Genomic DNA, 24,316 nt, shown 5'->3' on the forward strand with positions numbered 1-24,316 from the left:
GGTAGGAGAAGCCAGAGTGGGGACATACAATGGGTGTGCTGCGAAGGACCACTTTGATGTGGTCCCAGTGCTTACTGGAGGCTGATGGTGAGTGGGCAGCAGGACTCATCGGGTGGAGGGGCAAACTAAACTGGCAGGGAGAGAGAACGAGGGCCAGTGCATCAGGCGGCCGCACCGCCTTTGTCCCAGAGCGGAGGAAGGCGGCGAGGAGGTGTAGGGCCATGTGGCCACCGAACTGTACTGTATTGTGTCGTGTCGTACCGACCGCCAGCAGGCTGGGCCGGAGCATGTGCAGCTGCGGCAGGCACCTGGCAGGGAGCCGCAGCGCAGGGATGTGAACCAGGCGGGGAGGAAGGCCCTTGACTCATCAGATAAATCCAGCCCCGCACGGGGAGTGAAGGTGGAGGAGGTGGTGGCGCTGCTGCTACTGGCAGGGGAGGATGGCTGGGGACAGCGAGCAGAGGCTGGAGGAACACGGGCAGCCCAGCGGCGGCGAGCCCTTTCTCATTGGGGTCAGCGGTGGCACAGCCAGCGGCAAGGTGCGGGGCTTCGCGGCGGGCTCCGGGGAGCCCCGGGGGGAAGGAGAGGGATCTCCGCGGCGCAGCCTCTCTCCGCCGGGCGCGGCGGCCACATGGCAGCGCGGCGGGTCCGAGCGGCCGCTCCGCCACGTGCTCTGTCTCGGGACCTGCCGGGCCGTGCCGGGGGAGGCGGCAGGACCGGGAGGGCTCGGTGCTCCGGCTGTGCACGGTGCGGCCTGGGGAAGGACAAGCTGGCGGAGAGAACAGGGCCACCGAGGCCTCTGGCCGGGTGGCAGTGCGGTAGTCCCGGCTGCACGTGGAGGGGAGGTCGGGGATGGTGGTGTTGGTGCAAACGCTGACCCCCTCCGCCACCCCGGCCGGGGGCCCTGCTCCCTGGGTCTGCCGAGTTCGGCGGGCAGGGCTGGGGGCTGCGCGGGAAATGCGCGGCCCCGGCCCGGCCGGGATGGAGGTGCCCGTCCCCCCCGCAGAATCCCTCTGTCTGTGGCCTTAACCAGCGCCCCTCTCCGTCATCCCTTCACTTGGAGTGTCCCCGAGGGCCACTCGCCCAGCGGCTGACCCGCAGGGCCCGTTCGGTATCATGCAGTCAATTTTTCAATGGTGTCGGTCGAGCACGGGGGTGCCCTTTTCTAGCTAATTTCGGAGTAGCAGGAGTGGAAAATCCGCATTAAATGCTGACTCACAGCGGCAGAACGACCTCCTGACTGCGCCCAGGAGGGGATGGTGCTTGGCCGTGGCAGGTGGGAGTGGGGCGAGCTGGTTTGGCCGAGCTGATGCGGACTTTCTCTGGAGGGCTGCTGCATCCGAACTGCAGCGCTGGGCACCTTCGGCAGCGTCACGGCTTTTATTTCCTTTTTTTTTTTTTCTTTTTTTTTCTGTTATTTCACACAGTGGATTTTTCTTTATTTGTTAATCTGAGGTAGATTACTTTCTGTCCTGATATGATTTCCCCTGCCTTATTTAGAGAGCAGTGAAACCAGACCCACAGCTAATCATTCCCTGTGTAGGGCAGCACAGACATTCTGCCTGCATTTTTAAGAGGTATTCCAGAGAGCATGAATAAATTTGGAAGTAGCAATACCTTTGCTATATTTCTTGCTAAAGAAACTGAATGTGAGCTGTCACAGGGGGAAGACAGCCTTATATCTGTGGGTTGAGTTGTATTTGGAGGGGGGGCCTTTTTCTCTCGAAGGATGGCATAACCCAACAACTGTACCTCAGTTCATAATAACAGTGTTTTAAGAATCCATCTTTCAGTACCCAGTTGATTTTTGGACTGCTGTTACTCCACTGCAAGGGAGAAAAATCCAGATATAACAGGGGAGGGATGGTGAGAGGATGCAATCTTCTCCACTGGGAACCAGAGCTGGATTGTTTCTGCACTACAGCTCCTGGTGATTTCAAACATGCTGGATTTGTCTGTTCTCTGATGCGTGGGTCTGCCTCTTTGTAGCTGTCCCAATAACATTGTGTCTGGTGCTGCTGAACTGTTATGTCTCTGAGTGCAGTGTCCCTGGCCCACAAGGTAAAAGCAGTGATTACAGTACAATATCCCACAGTTATTTTCAACTTCAAAGTGCAAATACTTAGTAGCAGCAGGCTGCCTTAGTAAAAAAAAAAAATAGGCAAATGGTTCTTTCTATCAAGGGTGATGTAGTAACTGGCTTTTCTTGTCTCTCAGCCTAGATTTGTGCCCGTCCCCCCCTCCAGTGACTGATGCCTGCTAAAACCTGTGTAGTGCTGCCAGTTGAAGGGGATCCAGCAGATCAGTACAAAATTTGTGGGAAAAGACAGAAAGAAATATGTTGGGGGAAAAAAAAGTTGCTTGAGGAGAAGCAACAGGAAAAAAGAACCTGGGGCTTGTTCCCAGAGACCCTCAAATTCACACTTGATGCAGCTGCAAGGCAAGGGTGCACTGGGATTGTCCCACTGCTGGCTAGTGACAATGCCACGTGCTGAGTGATGCCAGGTGCACAGCACACTCTGGGAAAGCAATGGTGGGGCTGGTGTGGTTTGCTCAGCTAAGGGCTTCTCTGCAGTTAAAATCTGGCCCAGGGCTGCCATGCCAGTATGCTGGCTCTGGGTGAGAACAAAATGCTCCTAGAGGGAAGGAAAGCAGGCACCTTTCCACTAGAAAAGTGGCAAATCCATCCAACTCACCTTCACATCAATTGAGGGTTGTCATCATGACACACCCCTTTGGCAGCACACCAGACAGAGCATAACAGAGAGCATTTGCCTTCCATGGTTCCCCCAGCACCTCCCACTGCTGCTTTTGAGTCTAAGGTGGGGAAGAGGCTCCATAGTCCTCCCTCATCCCTCTCAGTGTACCAGCACAGTCAGGCTGTGGAAGGAAGGGACCCTGTTTGTATCTTGCCACAACTTGTGTCCTGTGGTGCTCTGAGGAAGCTGGCATCCTAAGTGGCCAGTATTCACTGAAAAGCTGGGGGAAGTGTTTGTCTGATATTTCTTAAAGGCAAATTGGTGAGAACTCAAATCCAAAGGCTGACTGCTGTTCCCGGATGAGCTAAAGAGGCTTGAGCAACTTTTGGTGCTCAAATAGGAGGTAGAAGCCTAAGTGCTGTCCTGGTTTCTTTGGCTCTTGGAAGCTAGACTGTATTGAGAGCAAACCTGGGGAGCCACAGAGGTCCTGGGAAGGCTGTGGTGCTGCAGCCTCTATGAGAGCAGTCTCAGCTGCATGGTGGCTATTTTGTGTCTGCTCTGCTGGAACAGGCTCTTCACAAGACCTGCTGGGAGGCAGCATTTCTCCCACTGTCCCCTGAAATACCACCACTGTGCAGCTCAGGAAAAGCTTGCTGCACTCTCCTGATGTGGAGGAGATGACATAGCATTAAGACCCCCTCCTGTGCCAAAGCTGGAGAGAACTGCAACTGCCTCATTTCCTTAGTGGGATTCCCATGGTTGATTTTAGTATTTTCTTTCATCCTGCATGCTTTCAAGTGCTAAAGTTCTTGTTTCCTTTTTATACCCGTGGTCTTTGTGCTAACACCTTCTTCCCTTCCTCTCACAAGAGATTCCTAACTACCAAAGACTGCAGCATGCAAGGCAGGCAGCCAGGCTGCGGGCTGGAGGAAACGACAGCAAGCTGAGATGTGCTGTAAAGAGTTGGGATACTTTCTTAGGTTCTTCGCATGTCCTCACTTCAGCTTGGCTCCTGGGCCCTTGCAGCTCTGCTGGCAGTGCTGGAGTAGCAGTAGAAACATAAAGTGATGAGGTGGTTGTAGAGGTGGAAAGAGCTAATGCATTAATGGCTTGTCCCCACATGCTGCAAAAGAGGTTGCCAATTGCTACTTTCCAACAGGAGTTTGTAAGAAAAGACAGATTTGCAAATGCTTTTGTTGGCTACCCAGCCCTCAAACTAGTGAGGGCTGAATATTGGTGCCACTGTGCCCCAGTGGCTGCATCATTTGGATCTTGTGTTAGAGCATAAAGTTGGAAATGCCTGTTGGAACATGCAGCCTGCAAGTTTTCAGACGGCAGATCGTCAGAATTGCAGCATGTGTTCAGCCAGGTGTATTTTTCACTATTAATCTGTTAGGCGATTTTGCTTGAAACACCTAAAATGCTGAGCTGGCTGCCTAGATGAGTGAATTAGAAGGCTGATATCACCCAGCCAGGGTGGAGCAGCCAGAGTGTTGGTTCCAAGGGAAGCAGTAGCTCCAGCTGCACTACCTACAGCATGAGGCAGTTCCCTCTCCACATGGAGCTTCTTGCATGAAAGAGCTTGCTCCCCTATACTAGCAAGGGCTGAAGTCCCCCACAGAAGCCTGGAGTCCCCTGCCACATTGTCACCACCTGGATGCCAGGCAAAGAGGCCTAAGGGAGACCCTGCAGTGACCCAGGGGGACCCATGGGAGGGGGACTAGAAGGGATTGCAGCAGTCCTGTGTTAGTTCAGCACCATTTCCTGGTGACGTTTGTTTTTTGGCTGGCAGGAGCCCCGCATCACAAGGTCTGACTTGTTAAACACTGGTGTCAATGTGTGCTAGAGACTCGTCAAACTTTCTAGTAGAACATTATTTTGTGCCAGCCCTTGATCAGATTTATACCCAGGACATTTGATGGGACAGCCCTTTCCTGTTACCAAATGAATATGTGTAAGTTTGTTATAGAGCAACTGCTTACCATAGTCCTGTGGGCTTGGCCTGCTCAAGGCTTTGGAGTTTGCAGCAGAGGCTCTAGAAAAATGCCTGTATCTAAATTCAGTGTACTGGGAGGGATTGTGTTAGGGCTTTTTTTTTTTTTTTTTTTTTTTTTCCCTGCACGTAATCTGTGTTCAGATCCTCAGTGTCTGTATGCCTATTTATGCTCCAGCCCAGGAGTGCTGATCACATGCACAGTATCTCAGGGTGAGTGAACAGAAAGCTGGCTATCCCAGTTCTAGACTGGCTGGCCTGTGGCTCACAAAGAGAAAGGCAAGAATGGTGAACCTGCCTGGGAAAGCTCTGTGTGGAGGCCCAGGCTTTTGGTACAAGAATAGCAAGTTTCCAGTCCCAGTGCTGCCATGCAGATATGCTCCATTAGGACTGGAAAAGATTGTGTGGGTCATGAACCAGCTCTCTACAGTTGCAAGTGGACATTTAATAGATGTTCTGTGACCCTTCCCAATTTGGTATCTATTCTGTGTGTCACCCCAGTCCACCAAGCTCCTCCTAATACTCTATAATTAACATAACCTTACAAGAAGAGACTAAAATCCCTAACTACTGTGCTGCAGAAGATAAACTGGAGAGAAGGGCAGCACTGCCCTGGCTCCTGATTTCAGGGACCCAATTGAGTGAAAGTCCCCTGTGATGCCTGGAAAGGGAACTGTACTATAGGGGACCTCAGAGAAATGCAACAAGTAATCCCAGTGGCCCCTTGTGTGATCTTAGGGAAAATCCTGTCAGATCCCCAGACTGGAGACATCCACAAGCATGTGATGAGGACATCTCAAGTGGGAGAGGAGAAGGCTGTGTGAAGACCTCATAGCAGCCTTCCAGTATCTGAAGGAGGCATATAAGTATGCTGTGGAGGGACTCTTCATTAGGGACTGTAGTGATAGGGCAGGGGGTAATGGGTTAAAACTTAAACAGAGGAAATTTAGATTGGATATAAGGAGGAAGTTTTTTACTGTAAGGGTGGTGAGGCACTGGAATGGGCTCCCCAAGGAACCATTGCTCCATCCCTGGTGGTGTTCATGGCCAGGCTGGACAGAGCCTTGGGTGACATGGTTTAGTGTGAGGTGTCCCTGCCCATGGCAGGGGGGGTTGGAACTGGATGATCTTAAGGTCCTTTCCAACCCTAACTATTCTGTGATTCTGCGTGAGTACAAAGACAATGACAGCCCCTGCTGGCATGCAGATCGTAAAGAAAAGGGGTTACGGCAGTGGTGTCCCTTGAGACAACCTCTGAGCTTCTCTCCCTGATGACAGGTGGGATGTAACTGCTGCAGTCTATCCTTGCTCTTGGCTGTAGCATTTATTGTGGGCCAAGGGCATTGCCCTGTTGGAGAGGACTGTCCTCATGGTGAGCAGCATCTTGGCTCAAGGTGAGCAGCTTGCAGCAATGCCTCTCTTCCTTCCACACTGGAGCACAGCACACACTTCTCCTGGTAGGTCTTTCTTCTGGTACAGCTCTTCTCCCTTTACCTGCTTCTGGGGGTACTGGCAGCTTCAGTATTCCTTTAGGACTGGGATCACTGTATCTGGCATAGGGAGGATGGGGGGATCCTCCCTGCTGCTGTATTGGGACCCTTACAAGCAACTAGGTGTAGACATCCCTCTGCAGTGCCAGGTTCCCTGGGGATAGATGGACTGCTTTGAACAAGTAGGTTTTAGTGTATTCACATGCATGAGGCATACAGATCCCTTCTACCCCAGGACAGGCCTTACCAGTCAGGGCGGAAATATCGATACTGCCCTATCTGCTGCAGCAAACCTGGGACTGCAAGCATCAGCTGTGTCCTGCCTGGAACCTTCCTGTGGTGGTTACCTATAGCATTGTCGATCAGCTTTCTCCCTAATACCCATCTGAAGTCCTAATTCTCTGGTTGATAACAGCTACCCAAGAGGGACTGTGGGATAATCTGCATGGGCAATTAATCAACTCCTGAAGAATATCTGAGCAGGCAGCTATAGGCTATGCGTAAATGTGAATTAAATATGTAATGTCATTAATATCTTTGAAGTAAATGTCAGGGGTAGGGCTCCAAATAACCATCTGTAGAGTTTCTTCCCCTGTGCACCACTTCTCTCCTTCTGGGAAAATATGCTGGAGTTATTCCCCAGGTGCCCTCTGTGTCTTCCAAACAGAATAAAGCTGTACTTCTTCCTTCAACACTAGTTATTTGTGTGCTTGGTTCAGAGAAGGAGTCTTGCAAGAGGAGCTGGAGCTGCTTCTGTTTAGGAATAACATCTCTGAACTTGCTTCTTGTGCTATGTAGACACCTCCCTATCAACCGGTTGTGTGTGGTGTGGGTTGGTTTGCAGTTTTTCCAGGGAGCAGCTCAAGTGCAGTCTGGGGAAGTGCAGCTCAGTGGATTGCAGCCAGTTGGCTTAAACCTGGAGCTGAGTTTCCCCTCAGTGCAGCATGTGGAAAGTAATGAATGATGGCAGAGTGGCCAGGGCTGCCTGCCTGCATGCTTGGGAAGTCCTGCATTGGTTTTATGTGGCATGGGGAAGGTCCACTTGGTGACCATAGAGGTTTTGGGTTCTGTCTATATTCTGTCTATATTTAGTTTTAAACATCTCTGGAGGAGGGGAAGGCTTTTGCTTAAGAAAGCATCTTGTTGCTGGGAGTGTCCTGCAGCTGAATCGCCATTGGTGTTCACTTTGGGTCATAGTGAGGTGTGCACAGTGTAGATCTGGGGAAGGTGCTGAGCGAGGCTGGGTTCACCCTGGCACATTACTTCACAGTCACATCTTGGTCTTTCAGGACATCGTAAGGCCTCCCCAGAGCATAACTGCTATCATTTCCAATTATTAGTGTTTTTTTTCACACTTCTGATTAACATCGGTCGTATGTATGTATGTGTTACTGGTTTGGGAGAAGGTTTAAGCAGGGGACACACATTCATTTGGAGAGACGCTTCCTAAGACTGGAAAGTTTTGTTCCCACTGTGTAGGGGAATTTGTAACCTCTGTGTTTCTGTTTTTATTTCCTCCTTAACACAGAGTGTTTATCAACCAAGGGGAAAAAATGCCTGTCCAGGTGTGGGAGGTATCCAGACTTGCATCAAGGAATGCCCCCTGTGAGCCATTCTTGTCTCCATCACAAATGATTGTGAGGAAAGGAAAAATTACCTTCTTCATATAGATCTTGCTGAAGTTTGCTGCCCCACTAAAGCAAACTGAACGTAGCCCTTGGGTTGGAGGAACATGCCATGTCCCCCATTGTTTCTATGTCCTGCTGCACTTAGTGCCCTGGCCCACACCTTCTGTGGGACCAGGGTGACATATGCTTCTTCCCAGAGCCCAGAGGTGACACCCCTGCCTAGCTGGGAAACACAGTACAATTAACCTGAGCTCAGTCCTGAGAGCAGGATGTCCTTATGATCATCTTTTTCCACTGCTTCTGATAGGTCACCAAAGACCACCAGAGAAAAGGGAAGGGTCCATAGCATCTGCCTGGATGCTTTTGCAGGAATCACTTGCCACCACAGAACACTGAATGGTAAATGCAGCCAGGACATGCTTCAGTCCTTGTCCTGGGCCCCAGTGGGAGGATGTACTCCTGTCTCCAGCAGCTGGGGGCTACTTTCTCCATTTTCTCACCACTAGGTGCATTAAGGGTATGAAACAGGAGGGTGATTTTTTTCAGAGCTGATGGGGACTTTCCTCATTCCCCTCCCTCCACCACCTCTTTCCAAGATCAGTAGATCAGAGATGAGTGTGCATAAGGCAGAAGAAAGACTGTCAGGAACTGATGCCCATCTTTATGCTGAAGTGCAAGGGGAGAGTGAGTGTGCAACTGGTGTATTGCTTTCACTGATCCAAAGTGAAGAGGCCTTGCTTCTTCTGGGCTGGCGAAGGCACTTTCTGCTACAGATATGTATGGAGCCTGCTGATATACAAGCTGGGGATCTGTCTGGGTGCTTGTGTTGGGAGGTGGTTTATTACAATGGCTATGGGAAATTTGGCATCAGTGGCTGTGGCCCAGGCTGAACTCTGCTGCACTGCATCTCCCTGCTGCACAGACAGCATCCGAAGGCAGCAGTGCGTGTAGGACAGAGCAGGAAAGAATAGTGGAGGAGAGGCACTGTGCACTCCCTGTTCCCTGTTTTTGCAAAACCTATGGGATACAGCTGGATAAGCAATAGGGCTAATGCAGGCTGGAGAAGGATGTGGAGAGTGAGAAAACAGAGGAAATGGAGAATGGGCTCTGGCTTTGTGTCTGTGTATGCTGAAGGGCAAGTGATTGGCACTGATTTTCAGTGCTTTGTTCTGGGTAGTAGCAGCTGACGTGGCTCAGGAAGCATAACTTGCCAGTCACAAGAGGAAGGAAAAGAAGGTGGGATGCTCAGGAGACCCCATCCCTGTCCAAATTTGTGTCCAGCGCCAAAAGGACTGCTGCTGGGCAGCCTGAGCCAGTTCACTCTGCAGCAGTGCTGTGTGTGGAGGCTCTCCAGCCAGGCTGAGGCTGACTCACAGCACAGTGGTCACAGCCAAGTCAGGTCAGCCTGGCCTGGAGGGGAAGAGACAGTCTCTAGGGAAAGGAATGCCCTTAAATCTTCCAGCTTCTCAGGCAAACAGCCTTGCCCTCTGCTTGCTGGGGTGACCTCTGCCAGGCGTGCATTCTTCTCCCTGTTCCCTCTCACCACCGCTGTCTTCAGCTCTGCTGAAGGTTGCCAATCTGGAGGTTGTCAGCCAGGTACAAAGCAGATGGTTAAGCCAGCAGGGAAGTGGGAACATGGAAGGAGCCACTAACAGGCTGGGGCAAGCAAACTTCTCTTTGCAAATCAGAGGGCTCAGCAGAGAGTATTTGTGGTGATCGAGACCAGGAGCTTCTCAACTGGGCATCTGCAGCAAGTAAAATTCCATGAGGTGAAGCAGTTCAATTTGGCACCAGGAGCACCTGCTTCTCCCCAAACAGTGGATGCTGTGTGGCAGGAGTGGGGCTGACACACAGGGCTCACGCAGGCAAGTCTCACTGGCCAGGGCAGGCGTGCTGGCTGCCAGTTAGTGATGCAGTCAACACCCCTGTGTTGCACAGTGGCCAAGGACTTGTATGACTAAGGAGAAGGGACTGAAGCAGGCTTTGAGATTTGTCCCACAAGCTCTGCTCTTATTCTTGTTGCAGTGGTAGGGTCCAGCGCGACCTTCAGCTTGTGCCTGCTGCAAGTGCCAGCAGAGTGTTGAAGCCACCCCATCAGCACCCAGCCTGCTCCATGTGCTATGAGAGGTGCCAGTCCCTGTGCCAGCAGTGCTCCTGGGGATCTTGCACCGGTAGTCAGAGCCACATGGCTCTGCAGTGCCCTTAGTCGTCTTGTGCCAAGAGGCTTCAGGATATGCTCGAGACTGCTCCTCCCAGCCCTGGCAGCCGTGGCAGAGATCCCTGATATAGTTCCATAGCTGTCTTTCTGGTGTCTTTTCACCCTGAGCTTTGTTTAGCATCTGGAAACAATCTGGCTTTCCCTCTCTGAGGACTCTTTCCCTCCCTGCCCATGCTGGGGTAGGATTTCTGGCCTGGACCAGCACTGTAAGAACCAAGACACTGAGGCTGCCTCCCAGGGAGGAGGCTCAGCCCTGGTACCACATGCAGCTCTGCTCCCTGGGGAGCTGCTGGCCAGGCTGAAGCTGGCCATGGGGCCCCTGGGGGTGTGACAGAACCCAAGCAGTAGCTGACTGGTTTCCTGCTGCCAGGTAGTGATGCAGTGAACACCCCTGTGCCCGGAGTAAGAGCTGTGGGCAGGCTATAGGGATGAAGAAGAGGGAGGCAGGGAGCAAACTTAGTGCTGCTTTGACACTGAAGGACCCCGTGTTTATGCCTCTGGAGCACTTTCCCTCAGTGGCTTTGGGCTGTGCTTTTGAGGGGACCACAGACTCAGCTGGAGGTCCAGCAAGCAGTGTCTCATGCACACAGAAATGACTGTTACCTGGGGACATCCTCCCTACATGGCTCAGACACCACTTGCTACTGACTTGCCTCCTTTGCTGTTCTTTTTCCAGTCCTCAGTATGCTCCAAGATTGTCCAGCTGCTGGGCCAGAATGAAGTGGACTACCGCCAGAAGCAGGTGGTGATTGTGAGCCAAGACAGCTTCTACCGGGTCCTCACTTCAGAGCAGAAATCCAAAGCACTCAAAGGCCAGTTCAATTTTGACCACCCAGGTGAATGAATGGAGAATAGCACTGTGGCTCTGACATGCAGTGTGGGGCGAGGGCTGGAGTGGGACCCCTTGGCTCACCAGCAAAGAGTCTTGCGTGGACACTGGGACCCTGTCTCCACATGGGGCATGAGTGGGAGACTTAGTTGAGCTGTTGTGGAGGGTTCACCCCTGGCAGGGTGGCTGGGGACCACCTGTGTTCCCTACAGTACAACCTCTGTCTCTCCTAGGAAGGTAACTGCCTGTGGGATGGAGGGTTTGTGGTGAGAATGGGCAGGTTGTGAACTGTTAAAACTCCCTGAGATGCTCCTCTTCTCCCTGCAAAAACATCCGTCAGTTTGAAAACCTTTCTGGTGCAGTTGGGTTGGGACCAGGGAGATCGGGTCTGGCACAGCAGTCTGTCTGAGAATAGTGTTGTGCAGCTGCTCTGCAGACCCCTCCACTGAGGGGGCTGTGCCCTGTTACTACAACAGGGGCTCTTTGAACCATCTCTGGGGTTTGGTGGGGGAATTCCAGAGCTGCTGTCCCTGCATCGCCATAGGACAATGGGCAGAGATGACAAGCACTGAGTAAACAGAGCTCTGTCTGTCCAGTGACTGAAGGCTGAAACACTGCTCCAGTCTCTCTGAGGGCTGGAGCCCTGCAGGAGATGCCTTCCTGAGCCTGGGCAGCTGTGCCGCTGTACAAGGGCGGTATTGATCTCTGCAGGCTAGATCCCAGGCTAGTGCAAAGCAGTGACAGTGAATACCCAGGGTCTCTGGGAGACCTTGGCCTTGCTATGTCCATGGGGATGTGAACAGCTTTTCTTCCTTTGCGCGTTTGTCTGTCCTGGTGGCTCTGGCTAGGCTAAGCTCAGTGTCTAGTGGGTGGGAGGGGTTGCAAAGCTGCCTCAGGTAACATTTCCTCTCTCCTCAGATGCCTTTGACAACGAACTGATCGTGAAAACACTCAAAGAGATCACGGAAGGGAAGACGGTCCAGATTCCTGTCTATGACTTTGTCTCCCACTCCAGGTCCAACAGCTGCTCCTGCCTTGCTGTGCTGCTGCTAACACCCTGTGGCACAGCATGCAGTTCTGCAAGCCCAAACCACCTGCCCCTCTGCTTGCACCCACTGTTAGGCACCTAATGTGCCAACTCAAAGTTTCAAACTAACTTTTCTAGACCTCTTGGTTAGAGGATTCAGAGCAGATACAGGTGCAATCTGAGGGTCTGGAAAGCTGTGCAGCCAAGCAGCGGCCTCCAGCAACATATAAGTGTCAACAGAGTTGGGAGGGTATAATCCCTCTTTTCTTCTTCCACCAACAGTTTCTCTCCCCACAAACTGTGTTTGCAGCTTTAACAAGTATTCCATGTTCAAACAGCCTGGCACTGCCAGGAAAGGAGGAGAGCAACAGTACTTGTTCCTGTAACTCTTCCCTTGCATGTGTTCAGCTTGTTTTTGCATGCCTGTGTTGGTTGTGGACAGTGTGACTCTGTTCCATTTCACACAGAAGTGCTGTGGTGTCAGGGGAGTGCTGCCTGGCTGCCAGAGGAGCAGAGCTGGCTCTTGCAGGTTCCCATGGGTCAAACCCCATATGTAGGCTTTCTGGGCTTTATGGTTTGGCACATAGCGCTTGCAAGCAGCAGGTGGCCAAGGTAGGGGGAGAAGGGCTGGTCTGCTTCTTGCTCTGCTGTTTGTCCTTCTATGAAGTGTATGTATGCCTTGGACTCCCTTCACTGCAGTGGGGTAGGTCTGCCCTCTCCTTGGTCACCCTCCTGGTGCAGCAGTGATGTCCCAGGGTTGGAACAGTGCCTAGGAGCGCCGCTGTTTCTCCCACCTCTCTTGGCTTGTTTCCCCCTACCAGCATATTTTGACTCTCTCTCCTCCTGTTAGGAAAGAAGAGACGGTGACTGTCTACCCTGCCGATGTGGTGCTCTTCGAAGGCATCCTCGCCTTCTACAGCCAGGAGGTGCGGGATCTGTTCCGCATGAAGCTTTTTGTGGACACGGATGCAGACACACGGCTGTCCCGCAGAGGTGAGGCCCAAACATGCCTTGTGGAGCAGGGACAGAAATGTCACTTAATTGATCTGGGCAGGTAGTCGCAGAGGCAGATTACATTGATCAGAGCAGATCTGGAATTAGCACAGAGCTGTGATGCTCCTAGCAAAGAGCCAGGGAGCTTTTCCTCCCCAGTGCAGAACATCACATAGGGCAGCTTATGGCAGCGGAGAACACCTTGCTCCATGTCTCTTAGGATTCAGTGGGGTTTTTGCTGTCTTGCCTGGGATTCCTCCTTTGATGCATGTAGCAGTGTGACTACTGAGCACGCTGTGTCCTTGTATGGCCCTGTGGCACCAGCTCTGTGTCATCAGCTGAATAGCAGCTACAGTCAGCACGTACCAGCAGGGAGAAGTGCAATGGGTAAAGCAGATCATCTCAGCAGTTCAGTCAGAAGGCAGTGCCTGACAGATCTGCTCAGGACCTGGGATATGGATGTGGGTGTGAGGTTGTCCATTGTAGCTGGTGATGCAAATAGAGAGTCTGGTGGTTCATTGTTTTAGTCTGTGCAAGAACAACAAGCATAGCATGGAGCCTCTCTGTGGGAGGCACTGGGATGATGGCTTTGTGAGTGAAGAGCTCTGGAAACCAGAATATCCCTCTCTAGGACACTCCATGTCCAGCCTGGCTTGGCTATGGATTGCAGTTGACATAGGAGGGACTCCAGCTCTGCAGGATCTGTGTGCCTTGAGATGCTGTTCATTTCAAAGCAGCCTTTATGAGTGAGCTCACTGATGCAGCCATCTGAGTCTCCCTAGATGACTAAGAAAGTATTTGGGGATTCTTGGGGCAGAATTTGGTTTTCTCTGAACTATCCCTGCCCTGTCTGGCTCCAACAGCCTCCATAGGGTGTCTGGGGATGCAGAAGATGACTTAGGAGAGGTCCAGTCCACACCTCTATGCTGTGATGAGAGGAGCATGTCCCAGTGTGTTAGCCTGGAACTGCTTGTGTGCTTGGGACTGTTTCCACTATGCTACAGAACTTGTCTTAGAATTATAGAATCAACTAGCTTGGAAAAGATTTTTAAGATCATTAAGTCCAACTGTTACTCCAGGACTAGCAAGACCACCACTAAACCATGTCACTAATGGCCTGAGGTATGTGTTTTGAACAATTCCAGGGATGGTGATTCCACCATTGCCCAGGACAACCTGGCTGACTACCCTTTCAGCAAAGAATTTTTTCCTAATATCCAGTCCAAACCTCCCCTGGCACTGCTTGAGGCTGTTTCTTCTTGTCCTGTCACTCGCTTCTTGAGAGAAGAGACCAGCCACCTCCTTGCTCCCTCTGCCTCCTCGTGCCTACCTTTGTCTGCGAGAGACAGATACACAGCCTGCTGCTGGATGTAATCAGTGCTGATTAGAAGGCCTTTTTTACACATCCTTCTTGACCCTGCCCAGTGTTCTTACATGACTCATCCAGGGAGGTGGCAGCACAGTCTTTGCAGGGAGATGTGTTAGGAGATAGACATTTAGAAGATCCTTTAGTCTGAGCCTTATCCCTTAAGCAGACTGTGCTGTAGAAGAACAAGAACTTGGCTTCATACACAGCCACAGGGTAGCACACTGCTCTGGTTTAACTCCTGCCGGCAACTAAGCATCACACAGCCACTTGCTGTCTGTGCCTTCCCAGCAGGATAGGGAAGAAAACTGGAAGAGTAACAGTGAGAAAACTCATGGGCTGAGATAAAGACAATTTAATAAGTAAAAAGCCGTGTGTGTGAGCAAAGCGAACCAGGGAATTCACTCATTACTTCCCATCAGCAGGCAGTTCAGTCATCCTCAGGAAAGGAGTGCTCCTTCACACTTGGGTTACTTGGGAAGACAAATGCCATAATTCTAAATGCTGTGTCCTGTCGTCTGTCATCCTTTCTCCCCCTGCCCTCCCTGGCTTCTTCCTTTTTCTCTAGCTTTATATGTTGAGTGAGCGTGATGTCATATGGTATGGAGTATCCCTTGGATCAGTTGGGATCAGATGTCTTGTCTGTGCCTCCTCCCTACTTCTTGTGCAACCCCGGCCTACTCAATGATGGGGTGGTGTGAGAAGCAGAAAAGGCCTTGACTCTCTGTAAGCACTGCTCAGCAATAACAAAAATATCCCTGTGTTATCAACTCTGCTTTCAGCACAAATCCAAAATACAGCCTCATACTAGCTACTCTGAAGAAAATTAACTCTATCCCAGCCAAAGCCAGCACATTCTCCACCCCTTATTTCATACCATTTATGACATGCTCAGGTCCTACATTATCCAATGCATTCTGATTGCACACCACACCTCTTCCCATCCTTGATTATAATGTACAGATATAATTCCTTTTGTTTATGGACCGCCCTTATAAAATAGCTGCAAATGTCCACTGAGTTCATTTAGTCTGTGACTTTGGGCTCCACCTGTTACAGTGGTCACTTGGGACAAGAGAGGTGGTGTGTTGCATGGAGTTACTGGGCACCAAAGTCAGCTCAGGTTGGGTCACTACTGCACTTGCACTGCTTCTTGTAAGGCTTGTCCTCCATTGACTCAGGTGCCTCCTGCTATAGTAATTCCTATAACATGCAACTTAAATTATGTGTTACAATGATTTAAAGGTCTGTTCATTACAGTCTTCACCTCTGCTCCCTTTGAACCAGGTTATAGGGTTTAATATTGCAATGAACTCTTTCACTTGCTTCCAGCCTGGCTAGCAACAAGACCACCCTGCTATAGCAATTCCTGCAACATACAACTCAAATCTCAAGTTACAACAGTTTTGGCAGTGCCCTGGATCAGCTCTCTGAAGGAAAGGTGTTGCATGTGCATTTGCAGTGTGTGTGCATCCCAGCTACACTCTGGAGTGCATGGTTCAGTCACTTTGGACTTGGTAAAGAAGGGTGAGCTCAGGGCATGAAAACTGGTTGAGATCCCGTCCAAGATCTGAGAACTGAGACTATCCAGCTGTTGACCACAATACAGAGGTAAACCCAGTTGTGCTGCAGCTGTTGGAAAGGGTCTGCCTGGGCCCAGGCTATTAGGTATTTCCCTCACCCACCACCAATTGCTAAAGCCTTGCAAAGGGACAGCTGGCCTGGTTGAGGTGCTGGTATCTCCCAGTTAGGGCAACTCATTGGCCTCCTGGTAGGGAGCTGACCTGGCTTGCTGTTAGCAGTTGGTAGGACCATTGCAGCAGATAAATTTGTTTATCTCCCTAACATTTCAGAGAAAGGAGAACCTGCATGTGAGGTGCTGAAGATATAATTGCGTCCCTGGAATGTGGCTGGAGGTAGTTTGTAGCGAAAGTCAGCATCTTGTGTTGTGACATGGCCCTGAGTCATCTTGCTCTCCTGGAAGTCCCGAACAGTTGCAGCAATGGGCTTTTCAACTAAGCGGTAGCAGATGAGGTTTCTGCAAATGTAGCTGACAGCCTGGTTAATCTAGTGCTGTGATTCTGTACCTGTAACTTGCACTGTCCCCTTCTCTGCATCTCTCCCAGGCAAAACACTGCTACCATAGGACAAGGGGCTAGGTCTGCTGAGCGCCTCAAACAGGCTGAGTCATGCAAAGCTGATTCTGGCAGAGGTCTCTTCACTGTTCTGTCCTCAATCAGCTTCTGTAAAACAAAAACAAGTCATTGTACATGTTTTGGACCCAATTTGAGAGATGTCTGCTTGCTGGTTCTACATGGTGCCAATCTGTCTTTGGGACGTTTGCCTGCCCTACAAGTGATACTTCTGGATAGAGTGTGTGGTCTTAACCTGGGTTGCTGGGACCTGTTGCTTTGGGTCAGGTACAACACAATAGGTGCTTGACTTGTGTTTTGTATGTGAGGGTGATTTGCCCTGCTGTGGGCTGCCTGGGAGAAGGCAGGAGAGCTTTGCCTGTCAGGACCAGTCCCTGCAAGGTGGACACTCACCCTTATGCAGTTCACAGAGCTCAAGCATGCCATGCCAGGCTTGGTGTGCCCTCACTGTGCTCCTCACTGTGTTCCTTCCCTGCCTCAGAGCAGCCAACAAACAGGGTGTGGGACCTGGGAAACAAAAGTCTCTCGTTTATTTTCTTTGTCTGTTTTCTGGTATTGTTTGAGCTGGGGCTTGTTTCCACTCTCTGGAGAAGGCAAGGAGCTGTCTAGAGCAGCCTGGGCTGAGCTGAGCAATTCCTGGAGCTGGCATACATCCTGCTCCCATTCCTTTCTTTCCTTCATCACCTCCCCAGCTAGGGGCTGCAAAAGAGCACACTGCAAAACTGCTGGCTGAGGACAAACAGTCCCGCTGGAATGGTGCCAAACCAGCACTGTCCTGGCCCTGCAAGCACATGGGCAATGGCTGCTGAGCAAGTCACACAGGCTAGTAGTGCTGTGGCTTGGCTCTGCCTTGGCATGTGGAAAAGGTTCACTCCAAACCCAGTGCCAGGCATGCTGGGGAGAAGCCAGCCCCCTGGGAGTAGCCAAGAGCCATCTGCTTTGCCACAGCACAGCAGTTTTGGCTCTTACCCGTGGACTGAATTCCCACTGAACTGGGGTGCTTGTTCATGTTGAAGTGACTTCAGACTGGGGATGGCAATGGCCCAAATACCTTATGCAAGCAGGGTGTAAGGCCCAAATGGTAGAACAAGCAGGAGACCAGCTTTCTCTCCTGGCTTCTTCCAAGCACCACCCCTAGCCCCTTGCTGTGGGAGCCTGCTTTGCCTTCCCATCCCACTCAGCTGGGAGCAGCACAGGGAGCCTGGCAGAGCCGGGTAGGTGGGCAAGTTTTACTGTGCACACCTGAGTTAAACTGTGCCTTAATATGTGTATGGGTGAACTCCCCTGCTTTTTTATTCTTTGGGCACCTCTGTACCAGGTCGACTTAGGGAAATGGCCCTAAATGCCTTTTGGCCAAAGGAGTGATAGGAGGGTTGCAGAGACTGTGAGGCTGGGAATAGTCAAGACTGGGGTAGCACTGGCTACAGCTGAAATGTGCTTACAGAGCTAAGAAGAGAGGGAGGACAAGAAAAGTCCTTAGGTCAGCCAGCTCTTGGCTCCCAGGAAAGCCTGGAAGCATATAGCAAGAGTGAGGTGTGCTTGAACATGTGGGCAGCGGCTTCCAGGAGCAAAGACCTCTTGCAAAATACATGGGTGGCTGGCCAAAGACAAGGGGGATAGAGTAATTAATGTCCCAGCTCCTGACTATGCCTTACATCTTCCTTGCAGTGCTACGAGATATCAGTGAGCGAGGCAGGGACCTGGAGCAGATCTTGTCTCAATACATCACCTTCGTCAAGCCTGCCTTTGAAGAGTTCTGTTTGCCAGTAAGTAAGGGGAGTGACACCTACAGGAGTCTGTCAGAAATGCCTTATACGGTGACCAGCTCTTCAGACAGGAACATTTTGTGCGCCAGAGCTCAGGTCAGCCTGTCTCATCTTTATCCCTCCCTGCAGGCACTGGCAAAAATAGGGGTGCTAGTGCTGGCTGAGACAAGGCGAGATGGGAACTATACAGACACTGCCTTCCCGGTAAGCTCACACTTCCCTGTGAAGTGTGCCTTTATGGCAAAATAAACCCCTTCCTGCACAGAGTCCAATAAATCAACACCAGGCAGCCCAGCAGATGCCAGCCAGGAGGGAAGATCCTTGGCTGCATCTAGCCAGGGGAGATTCCTGCCACAGGCAGTGTCTGCTGTGTCTGCCTCCTGTTTTGGACTGTTCTGCCTGCCTTTTTTACCCTGGAGTCTTCCTGGGTTTTTGCTGGCTGGATGCTTGAGAGAGCAAGGGAGCTTCTTCCTGTGCTCTGTGCTGCAGGATGCGGCCTTGCAGGTTGCATTTCCTGGCTGTTGAGGGGCCAAGGTATAGAACACACAGACCTTGCTCTGGGCTAGCATTGCAAGGTCTGCCTGGAGAAAGGAAGCTACTTTGGGAATGAAAACTGAGGCAAGGCTCCCTAGCAGACAGGGACTTTGCATGTGGGACACCACTGCAGTCATGCAGAACTTGCAGGTGAAATAAATAGCACATTTGCAGGACTAGCCATTGCATACCTCTCTTGGCTCTCATGCAGAGGAGCCTGTGCCTTGGTTCTCAAGGCTTTTGAAGCAAATGTGGTAGTTATAAGAGGATTTTCTTATTCTGGAGGCAAAGTAAGAAGGAACAGAGTCCTGGAGCCTGAGAACTGCTGGCCAGCACTGCAGGCAAGAACGGAACCTGGGTCGTCAGCCTCAGGAGCATCTCTGTGCCTGTCTAGGTGGCCAGCTCTGCCCTTTCCTGTAAGAGGGGGTTTTGCTGATTTGCTCTGTGTTTGTTACGAGATCTTTTCCTGGCCCCTAAGCAGCGCTCTTTTCTCTGGCTTGCTCCATTGTGGCTCTGGGGAACAACATCCAAATCCTGGTAATCCCAGAAAAGCTTTTCCTGAAAGGCAGGTCCAGTTAGGTGGCTCCCTTCCTTGCAAGTCCCCAGCCAGGTAAATCTGCAGCTTTGCAAAGCAGCAGATGCTGCATCAGTCTCTTCTGTTGAAGAGTCTGTAGGAGGATGGGATGTGAAACAAGCAGGGTAGAAAACAACTGCTTTGTCCCTACCCACCAGCTTTGCAATGGCCTGTTCCTGCTTCTAACCTGGTGGTGCACTCAGCTGCAGAGCAGTTGCATGTGGATGTTAAGCAGGCTCAGTCTCCACTGTTGCTCTCTTATGGCTCCTAACCCAGCCCTGGGCCAGGTGGTCAGCACTGAAATGGTCCAGCATCTGCTGATGATTTTTGATATGAAGGCATCAGATGGAACCCTTCATCCATGGAGCTGGCTTTACTGGTGGTAGAGCCTGGTTGTCAGGAACTGGTCAGCTGTAAAAGCTGACATAAATAGGGAGGAAACTGAGACTGGCACCTACAGGTGGAGATAGGTCAGAACTTGTGTCCTGAATCAGACCTTTTTTGCAAGTGATGCTGGTAGAACATTGTTCCCCTGTCCCAAGCAGACCACGTGGCTGTGTCCAGGCATGCCAACTCTTGCACAAAGTCTGTCTGGTTTCAGCAGAGAGGTTGTTCCCAAAAGCATCAACTGCTGGAGTCTTGTGATAGTGAGGCTTTTTTATTTCAGGTTTGTTGAGGTAACTCTTGCTACCTCTTACTGCAGTCTGTATGAGCTCATGAAAATGGCGTCAAGGCACAAAGCGTGGCCCTTGCACAAAGCGTGGCCCTCGAAACACAGAGCGAAAAACAAACAAACAAAAAAGCCTCCAAAATGTGTTATCAGCAATGACATACCTCCCAGGGGGGTTGGGTTTGGCAAGGGTAGGAGAAGGACCTGCTCCAGGAAGAAGGGACAATGCCACAGCCTGGCAGGTCTCCACTTTTGCCATAACACAGTGTTCTCTTTCCTCCCAGACCAAGAAGTATGCTGATGTGATCATTCCCAGAGGAGCAGATAATGAAGGTGAGTGGACCCAGAGCCTGCTGTTATGTCCTGGCTGCCAGCTTTGGGCTGTGCTGTTGCACTGAAGCCTTCCACAGAGGTGACTTAAATCACTGTCACCCAAGAGAGTGCTGTTACCGCATATGCACTCCCTGAGATTACACTCACCCTTTGCTCCTTCCTGGCTGGAAGTTTGTGCTCCTCTGATCAAGCATGGGTGCCCATCTACATGCAGTACATCTAGGCAAACTCCTGGTTTATTCCACACAAATAATATGTGTGGAATACATATTTGTGGAACACACAAATCAGTGTGCTCCTCCCAAGGCAAGGTGTGCAACTGGGACAGCCACTTGCTGGCTTGAGTGCTGGGCTTAGCTGAGGCAGAGGGATGAAGTCCCAGCGGGCAGCTCCTCCTGGCAGGGTTGCAGCTCCTTACCATGGAATAGCAGGGGATGGGAGCAAGGGAGACATCAGGGTCATAATCTCTGGACTGGCTCTAGTTTATTTGCAGTGATCCTAATGCAATCTCTCCCTCATGTCTTTCCCTCCTTTTGTTTACAGTGGCCATAAACCTCATTGTGCAGCACATCCAGGACATTCTTAATGGAGGACTCAGCAAACGCCAGAGCAATGGCTACCTGAATGGCTACACTCCTCCCCGCCAGCGGCAGCCTTCAGAGTCCAGCAGCCGGCCTCACTGACCCGAGTGGCAGCGTGAGGCTGGGGCAGAGGGCACTTTAGCCCTGATACTGCCCCTCTGTACATACTGTTTATTCATTCCCCCCTTATCTATTTAAGAAACCAGATGGAAATGAATGCCTTTAATTTTTTATGTTTGAAATGCTGATTGAGAATCAGCCTGCTACTTGGGAGCCTGGACTGTCCATAGCTCCTGGCCTTGCTCAACAACTTCTCTAGCACAGAACCGGCTATAAGTATCTATAAATATAGAATTGCTCTATTTTTGTGTAAATGCAGAATAATGTAAAATTACTTGCCATAAGGTATTCGCCAGGCTGAGTGTTGCTGGGAAGGCACGGGGAAGAGGGTCATAGGAGATATTGCTGTCAGGATCTTCGCCTCAAAGGCATGAAGGAAGAGCAACAGGTGCTTTAGTATCTCAGTGGTCTCTGTCCTGGGGAAGGGACAGACCTGTGGTGACTTGAGTATGGTATGGATTTTGCAACTGGGCTGGCATTGCCTCCTCCTGCTGTTGCTGTTCAGGCCTGAGCAGCCTGGGTTTGGCTGGCAGGCACTGCACAATACCGCTGAGAGAATGATGTGTAATACCTCCTCTGACTGTCTCTGCACTACCGGGTCTCAGTCTCTCAACAGCATCCCTTTTTGTGTCTGACACCCCTTCCCACCACAGTGTGGTTCAGCTGTCACACTTTCATCAGGGACCTGGTAGGGGATGCTGGGTATGTGATCATATGTACATGGCAGCTCATGTCTTTAGCAGCTAGTCTCCGTGCTTGGCTTGGGTGAGGATGGCACACTGATGCTTGGTGGCGAGGTGTGTGGTGGGACTCCTAGCACAGCCCTAGCGTCAATGCTAAGCCTAGAGAATGGCTTGCAGAAGGTCAGAAGTGTGTCTGTCATTCCTCACTGGGAATGGTTTTGCTCTAGATGGGGGATTTGGGGTCTGTAAGATACAGTTAAGGGAAAACCAGCCTCTACTGAACAAAAGGAGCAATAGATGATGAAAGGCTGTCTCAGTAGGGGCAGCAGCATGTGCCTGGGCTACCCAATATCCCCATATGGGACATCCACAGGTCCCAGCTGGGTAGCATGAACCTGGATGCCCAGAAATTTTCTGTTCCACTTTTTCAAGGCATGCTGTCACCTAGTCTGTGTCCCTTTCATTGCATCCTGGTGGTGGACAGTGTCCCTGCAGTCATCCCCAGGGTTGCCCAGGAAGTGCCCTCCCTTGCACAGGGTGACAACGAATCTCCCTTAACCTGGTAGTGCTGCAGCACCTGTGTCTCAGTAGAGGCTGGTGAGACTGGACTGCACGTCAGGGGATGCCTGGAGAGCAAGGGGCAGCAGGGCTGGGGCAGAGGCTTGGTGACAGCCAGGGAAGGGGACATAGGATGGCAGCCTTTGGCCCATGCTGCTGTGTCTGACTTGTCCCAAAACAAACTTTCATAGGCATCCCATGAGGCCTGGAGCAGGGGCCATTAGCCTTGCTCTCTCCAGTGATTCCCAGCTTTTCCAGAGCATTGTTTTTGTTCTGCATGGTTAAAAGCTTAAGACCTTAGATGCTCAATGCTCCATTGCTCTCCAGCCCCATGTGAAATAAAATTTGATTTTTAACAAGAGAACAAGAAAGGAAACACACACTTCACACACTCCCTGCCATGACCTCTGCTGGGACAACCTCTTTCCCTCTTAATCTGTGATGTGGACACGTGGCAGCCTTTTATCCCCTTTCCTGTCTTTACCCTCTTTATCCCCTTATCCCAGACACTTCCCAAGGCATGCTAGCTTTGCCATAATCAGGGGCTGTACTGAGTAATCCTAGGTACAGCCATAATGTCACAGAACTGATCAATTGAAGCTGAACAAAATCTATTCAAACTCAATTAAAACTCCACCAACATGAACTAAAGATTTGGAATGTCACATGAATTCATCATTATGCTGCTGAATCTGAAACTTCATGGCCAATAATCCAAAATGCACAATCACTCACATGAAATGGGAGGGCTCTCAACCGCAAGGAGTTCCCCTGAATGGTGTCCTGACCCAAGGGGAGAGTCCCTGACTTCGGACCTGCTGCTCTGAGGAGGACCAAAACCACATGCCCTCTGGTGTGGCTCCTTTTATACCCTTGTTGAGTCTGAGCTGTGGTTAGACATGGTCATATAGACCCCCATGGGCTCAGGACCCAACTTCCTCACCCCTGCACCCCTGGACCACCACCATGTGGGTGGGACAAGAGCTGTGCATGTGGGAAGCTCTATCAGGCTCTTGTCTGTGGTGGGAAGCTTTCCTGGGCTTTTGTCAGTTCCTTGCCAGGGCTTTTGTCAGGGTGGGTGTACCTCCCACATACAGGTAAGAGGGACCAAAGCCCTGCAGAATTGGTGAGGCATTGTGGGGCTTAAGCAGCCGAGACAGCTCTCAAGATAAAATGCTGGCCTCCTTCTCCACTGTAAATAAAGACAGAACAAATGGTTGCTGGTGTTTCTTGTTTCCTGTTTGGTATTGTGTGTTTCTGGCTGTGTTCCCAGTGTAGAAACAAGACTTGGGCAATGTTCTCTTAGTTCTGCAAGTCAAAGCTGGGCATGGAGCAAAGTTCCTGGCACAGACTGCTTGGGTGAAGAGGAAGGTGCTGAAGGCAGTGGCTCTGGGTTTTGGCTGGCCAGGCTAGCTCTCAGCAAGACCTGTACACATATAGCTTTGGGTGTTTTTCTGAAACCCCTCTGTGCTCTCAGGATAGCAGAGAGACAGAGAAGCTGAGCCTTTCCCATTAAATCTCTTGAAGAGGTGACAGCCAAATTAATTTCGTCAAAAGAGCTTACAGGCACAGTGGCATTAGCAATAGTGGGGTGGGCACGGGCAAGGGTGAGACTGCTTTTAGCACAGGGGTGGATCACTGTGACAAATCACTTTTTGTCAGGATGGATCACAAAGGGGAAGGCATGCTTGAACAAAGTGATAACCCTCTATAAAGGAATGACTGGCTTGGCAGATGAGGGAAGATCAGCATATTGTCTATGTCGATTTCTCTCAGGCTATTGACAAAGACTCCCATAAGATCCTCAAGTGAAGCTCTTGATGTATGGGCTGGCTGAGCAGACAGTGAGATAGACTGAAAACTGGCTGAATGGCTGACGCAAAGAGTGTGTTGATCAGTGAAGACCAGAAACTAGTGGTGTAGCCAGGAGTCAGTGCATCCACAAGGGACATGGGCACCCTCTGAGAAAAATGCTTTCTGTGACTGACCCAAATTAAGGTTCACCCTTGTCGTGGTTTAAACCAAGTCCCCCTACTCCCGGAGAGTTAGGAAGGAGAATCCAAAGAATGCAGCCCCCACGGATTGAGACAAGAACGGTCCA

The 24,316-nt window shown here is 51.0% G+C and overlaps 1 protein-coding gene across 1 annotated transcript; it reads left to right on the plus strand.

Moving 5' to 3' along the window:
• Window positions 1-299: 299 nt before the first annotated feature.
• UCK2 (uridine-cytidine kinase 2) lies at window positions 300-23,434 on the plus strand. The gene is made up of 7 exons (XM_005147065.3): window positions 300-539; window positions 10,705-10,864; window positions 11,776-11,872; window positions 12,735-12,877; window positions 18,065-18,162; window positions 20,225-20,273; window positions 20,817-23,434. The coding sequence occupies exons 1-7, from the start codon at window positions 441-443 to the stop codon at window positions 20,954-20,956; spliced, it is 786 nt and encodes a 261-aa protein (XP_005147122.1). The 5' UTR covers window positions 300-440; the 3' UTR covers window positions 20,957-23,434.
• The last annotated feature ends 882 nt before the right edge of the window (window positions 23,435-24,316 follow it).

Source organism: Melopsittacus undulatus, chromosome 6, assembly GCF_012275295.1.
Source record: "Melopsittacus undulatus isolate bMelUnd1 chromosome 6, bMelUnd1.mat.Z, whole genome shotgun sequence".
Classification (NCBI taxonomy): Eukaryota; Metazoa; Chordata; class Aves; order Psittaciformes; family Psittaculidae; genus Melopsittacus; species Melopsittacus undulatus.